This window comes from Bidens hawaiensis, unplaced genomic scaffold (assembly GCF_021521415.1).
Source record: "Bidens hawaiensis isolate Kalapana, Puna unplaced genomic scaffold, B.hawaiensis_p1.1 tig00018272_1, whole genome shotgun sequence".
Lineage (NCBI taxonomy): Eukaryota > Viridiplantae > Streptophyta > Magnoliopsida > Asterales > Asteraceae > Bidens > Bidens hawaiensis.
In genome coordinates this window covers 1-6,022 of record NW_027492764.1, presented here as the reverse complement: position 1 = coordinate 6,022, position 6,022 = coordinate 1, and the positions used below count along the sequence as shown (strand labels likewise).

The following is a 6,022-nucleotide window of genomic DNA, read 5'->3' as shown; positions in this document are numbered from 1 at the left end:
GTTTCTTGTTGTGTAATCGGAAAGATGTCTGGAAAAGGTGAAGGTCCGGCAATTGGAATTGATCTCGGAACCACTTATTCCTGTGTAGGCGTCTGGCAACACGACCGTGTTGAAATCATCGCTAATGATCAGGGTAACAGAACGACGCCGTCTTATGTTGCTTTCACGGATACCGAGCGTCTGATCGGAGATGCTGCCAAGAACCAAGTCGCCATGAATCCAGTCAACACTGTTTTCGGTATGACCTCTTTCTGTTGCATGTTAATGTTTTTAGTATCTGCATGTCTAAATCGGTAATTTGTTATATGTTTTGTTGCAGATGCTAAGCGTTTAATCGGAAGGAGGTTTTCAGATCCGTCGGTGCAGAGTGACATGAGGCACTGGCCGTTCAGAGTGGTCCCAGGCGCCGGTGACAAGCCGATGATTGTGGTGTCGTACAAAGGCGAAGACAAACAGTTCTCTGCTGAAGAGATCTCATCCATGGTTTTAATTAAGATGAAGGAGATAGCTGAAGCCTTCCTGGGGACCACCATCAAAAACGCGGTGGTGACGGTGCCTGCTTACTTCAACGACTCACAGCGTCAAGCCACCAAGGACGCTGGTGTCATCTCCGGGCTTAATGTTATGAGAATTATTAACGAGCCCACTGCGGCTGCTATCGCGTACGGGCTGGACAAGAAAGCTTCCAGTGTCGGCGAGAAGAACGTGTTGATTTTCGATTTGGGTGGTGGTACTTTTGATGTGTCGTTGCTTACTATTGAGGAAGGTATCTTTGAAGTGAAGTCGACTGCGGGTGATACGCATTTGGGAGGTGAAGATTTTGATAACAGGATGGTGAATCACTTTGTTCAGGAGTTTAAGAGGAAGAATAAGAAGGATATTAGTGGCAATCCACGGGCGTTGAGGCGGTTGAGAACCGCGTGTGAAAGGGCCAAGAGAACGCTTTCCTCGACCGCCCAAACCACAATTGAAATCGATTCCTTGTACGAAGGGATTGATTTCTACTCGACTATTACACGCGCGAGGTTTGAAGAATTGAACATGGATTTGTTCAGGAAGTGTATGGAGCCGGTGGAGAAGTGTTTGAGAGACGCTAAGATGGATAAGAGCAATGTTCATGATGTGGTTCTTGTTGGTGGGTCTACTCGTATCCCGAAAGTGCAACAATTGTTGCAGGATTTCTTCAACGGGAAGGAGTTGTGTAAAAGTATTAATCCGGATGAGGCGGTGGCGTACGGTGCTGCGGTTCAAGCAGCGATTTTGAGTGGTGAAGGTAACCAGAAGGTTCAAGACCTGCTTCTGTTGGACGTGACGCCTCTGTCTTTGGGGCTGGAAACCGCGGGTGGTGTGATGACGGTTTTGATACCGAGAAACACCACCATTCCCACCAAGAAAGAGCAGGTGTTTTCCACCTATTCGGATAACCAACCGGGTGTTTTGATCCAGGTTTACGAGGGTGAAAGAACACGAACCAAGGATAACAATTTGTTGGGGAAGTTTGAGCTTTCCGGGATCCCACCGGCTCCTCGTGGAGTTCCGCAAATCACGGTGTGTTTCGACATTGATGCTAACGGGATCTTGAATGTGTCGGCTGAGGATAAAACGACCGGGCAGAAGAACAAGATCACGATTACTAACGATAAAGGAAGGTTGTCGAAGGAGGAGATCGAGAAGATGGTACAAGAGGCGGAGAAATACAAGGCGGAGGATGAGGAGCATAAGAAGAAAGTGGAGGCGAAGAACGCGTTGGAGAATTACGCGTATAACATGAGGAATACTATCAAGGATGAGAAGATAAGCTCGAAGCTGCCTGCGGATGATAAGAAGAAGGTGGAGGATGCGGTTGAGGAGGCAATCCACTGGTTGGATGGGAACCAGTTGGCTGAGGTTGAAGAGTTTGAAGACAAAATGAAGGAGCTTGAAGGGGTGTGTAATCCGATAATTGCTAGGATGTACCAGGGTGGTGCTGGTGGGCCGGATATGGGCGGTATGGATGAGGATGGGCAGTCTTCGACTGGTGGCGCGGCTGGTGGTGCTGGACCCAAGATTGAGGAGGTGGATTAAGGTGTTTGGATTGTGGTTGTATGGGCTGGAATGTGGTGCTGTGGTGGTGGTTTTTGGGTTTTGATGTTTTCTAGTTGTTTAGTTTCTGGTGTTGTAGTATGCAGCTTTTGAAATAAGTAATGAAGATGATGGTTTAAGTTTAGTTTTAAATTGATTTTGTAGTGTGATGCATATCATTATCTTTCTTCAAATGTTGAATGTTTATTAATCTTTTTCAATTCAGTTTATGAATTCTTAGGCAAAAACAAGTATTCAATATCAAGCTGTTTTCTAAGTCTCTAATCTGCTAACTTTTACAAAATCTCACTAACCTCTCTTAAGTACAACTAGATGATCATAATCAACTGTATATAATTTCTCAGATCTCATTTTAAGCACATAATGTATATCTTTTAAAGTATCTAAATATCATCTTTACAAATATCATCTTTACTTGGTTAGAGTTCTTACAGCATTCTAACATAAGAAGAAAGTGGAGGCGAAGAACGCGTTGGAGAATTACGCGTATAACATGAGGAATACTATTAAGGATGAGAAGATTGGGTCAAAGCTGTCGGCTGATGACAAGAAGAAGGTGGAGGACGCAGTGGAGGAGGCGATTAAGTGGTTGGATGGAAACCAGTTGGCGGAGGCTGAAGAGTTTGAGGACAAGATGAAGGAGCTCGAAGGGGTTTGCAACCCGATTATTGCTAAGATGTACCAGGGTGGTGCTGATGGATCCAGTATGGGTGGAGGTATGGATGACGCTAGCACTTCGTATAGTGGAGCTGGCGGTGACGGAGCTGGGCCCAAGATTGAAGAGGTGGACTAAGATCATTAAGGGATGAATGTAATGTCATTTGGTTTATGTTTGAGCAGTTGGTTTGGCTTGTAACGTCATTTGGTTGATATGATTTGTTTTGTATTTTGAGCAAATGTGAGTTCATAGTTCATTAAAAGATTTTAATTTTAAAAACTGGTTTCTTATCGTTATATCCCATGGGCTGGGTTTGTGAATTATGGTTCATGGTTCTGAAATCTGGGACTTGATTCTATACTCCCTGTTGACTTTCTAAAAAGTCAATCCGTGTTAATGTTATTCAACACAAACACAACTTTTGGTCATTCGCACTATTCTACTTCTACATGTTCTAACGATGTTTATCCGTGAGTTTGTGGGTCAGTTCATCCCATTCTAAAATATTACCTCTTTGTTCTTGTTATTTTTTTTTGACCCCATGGCATAATATTTTTGACCCCATGGCCTAAAAGATTAGGTTGTTTGGGTATTGGGCTACATCCTAGTGCTCATAAGTTATAAGGATGATCACATGAGTTAAACCACTTTTTTGCCCATTTCAAGAGTAGAAAAATGTCTAAGTTGAATTTAATATTAAAGGGTCATGGGGTTGGTTACCTATTAGAGAACACAAAATAATAGTATTTTATTTGATTATTGTTGTCAAGTGAAAAATGTATGAATCAATTTTGGCCCATCAGCTATGGTTATATACAGCCTTTCACTTACTTTAGTTCGCATACAAATTTACTTAAATATGCAATCTAAATATCAACTTACTTTGTTAAAGTTAGTTAATTACTTAATTTAAATAGAAACTGAGTTACTTATTCCCAAAATCCCTGCATAACAACTTGGGCTAAGTGGCAAATAGCACAAACCTAAGGTTGAGTTGCCTACTAATGAAGACCATCAATCTATAACAATCAACAAAAAGCCACGGACTTCAAATTGCACTGAAAGACGGAAATTAAGTCCAACAATTACTAGGTTGTGCATAAGCTTGGAAGTACGGTATAGTATCCCTTAAATTGTTTAAAACTCGTTTGTTATATTTAAGCGAGTATCCAAGCTATTATTGTTCAAACCTCGAGCGTAACTAGTTCCAGGAGTTTTAGTGAATGTTTTAAGCATGTATAAAGTCTTATAACATATAAACGGATTTCGGAAAAATGTCAAAATGATTTTTAGCCTTAATGGGTCAAAATAGAAGGTTAGACGGACCGTCTAAACATGTGATGACCCGTCTCAACCCAATTTTGATACGGATCAAAGAGTCCAAATAAGACTACTGTCTAAACATGAATGGTTGATGAACAGAACTTTAATAGAAGGCAACAGGTCTGATATGAATAATCAAAATTCAGAATTTAGCTCTTTGTTCATGAGAGGAAGAAAATAATTTCAAATGAAACACAAGTAAAAAATGGTTAGTATTCATTCTCATGATCTTATAGTGGTACCTAGAGAGCTGTAGAAAAAGAACTATATGAGGCTGCACTTAGCTTTGATGCCCTGTGTTTAGTGTTTGAACTTGAGCTGTAAATGGACCGAACAAACAAAGCCTTGTTCATGTTTGTTCTCTTAGCATTAAACTTGTTCACGAACGGTTCATGAACGCTAACTAAACGCAATATCTTGTTCATGTTCGTGCGTTAATGGAATTGAACTTGTTTTCGAACGCAGACAAACATGTGCTATTTAAGAAAAAAAAAAGGCAACACTCTTAATCCAAAACATTAAACATAATTACTTTAAAGAAATATATAGTTAAGAAACTGAGATAATAATAATCATAAACATAATCATCCGCAATCGGCGGACTTATTCTAATAATGCAAACGAAGCACAAGTTAGATTTGTCGTTAGTTAAAGCAAGATTTTATAAAACAAACCATTAACAAACTAACTAAACATAAACAATAAAAATTATAAAATTTACAAGTTAAGTTGGTTATTACAAATAAAATATTATAAAAATATAAAGCAACCTTTAACTAACGAACATAAACAAACAACGTATATGGACATAAATAAAGACATTACCGAACATTTATGAACACAAATGAACGAACACAACCTCTGTTCATGTTCGTTCAGTTAACTAAACGAAAAAATTTCTTGTTCGTGGTTGCTAATTTAATAAACGAACTTCCCGCTGAACGGTTCATGAACTGTTCGCGGGACGTTCAGTTCGTTTACAGCTCAGTTTGAACCGATGATGTGAAGCTCGTACCGATCCAAGGCCAGATGCGCACTTACACTTAAATGTTTGATTGATCTGGTCAAAAGGTGTTTGTTTTATCTATCAGAAGTTCAATTTGCTGATTTTCTAGACAAAGCTGATCAGATACTCCATGTCGGTTTTTGCATACATTGTTGAAACAAATATTTGTCACAAGAACATCAAAGCATGATCTTTTTTGCAACTATACCAAGTTGGACCATAAAACTTACCTGCAAGTATCTAAAATATCCATTAACTATTGACGTTGTGTGTGAGCATTTTTTCATGATGTTATTGTATTTAACTTACCTCTGACCCATATACAATTGTTCATAGCCCGTTTTGACTCGTACAAATTTTGGTCGCAACCCATTATGACCGACCCTAATCGACCTTTTAAAAAGGCTCGTTTTGACTCGAACAAAGTATGGCCGGAGTTTTGACTGCAACCTGTTACCCCCCCCCCCTGCGCGCGGAGTAGATGGATTTTAAAGAAGGGATTATTATTCAAAATAAAATAAAAACAAATTTAAAAGTTGAAAAGGTTACATAGCGTATCCAGAAACTTATGGGTTCGGAAAATTTCGAGGGACGGACGTATTGGAAATCAAAGAACACAGATTGAACGATTTATGATAACAACAACAATTGATAAACTAAGATGCTTGTATTATTAACTTAAGATCAGTCTTGGGTGATTCAACAAAGGTGTCGGCCCTCACCCTTATATACACAAGGTTTTGGCGGTTTAATTGTCAGCTAACCAAACCGTTACAGTTATAAATAACTGTAATAATTGTCAAGATAACCGTTATTGGTTGTGACAAGGTTAACCGGCAACTACCTATGTTACAATAATAATAATAATAACAATAACCTAAGTACTAATGTTTATTTACAAATGCTAAGTATGAAAATATATTCTAATAATGTTTATAGTTCTAACACACTCC

General features: G+C 39.3%; 1 protein-coding gene and 1 pseudogene across 1 annotated transcript; both read left to right on the top strand.

Moving 5' to 3' along the window:
- On the top strand, positions 1–2,203 carry LOC143555724 (heat shock cognate 70 kDa protein 2-like). The gene is made up of 2 exons (XM_077045228.1): positions 1–238; positions 320–2,203. The coding sequence occupies exons 1-2, from the start codon at positions 25–27 to the stop codon at positions 2,062–2,064; spliced, it is 1,959 nt and encodes a 652-aa protein (XP_076901343.1). The 5' UTR covers positions 1–24; the 3' UTR covers positions 2,065–2,203.
- Positions 2,204–2,528: 325 nt separating this feature from the next.
- LOC143555725 (heat shock 70 kDa protein 2 pseudogene) lies at positions 2,529–2,890 on the top strand (annotated as a pseudogene).
- Positions 2,891–6,022: the final 3,132 nt, after the last annotated feature.

What these genes read in the sequence shown, in the direction of transcription:
- LOC143555724 (XM_077045228.1), top strand. Translation starts at nt 25, where the DNA reads ATGTCTGGAAAAGGTGAAGGTCCGGCAATTGGAATTGATCTCGGAACC. An exon ending in TCCAGTCAACACTGTTTTCG is followed by an intron (nt 239 to 319) that starts GTATGACCTCTT and finishes GTTTTGTTGCAG; the next exon opens with ATGCTAAGCGTTTAATCGGA.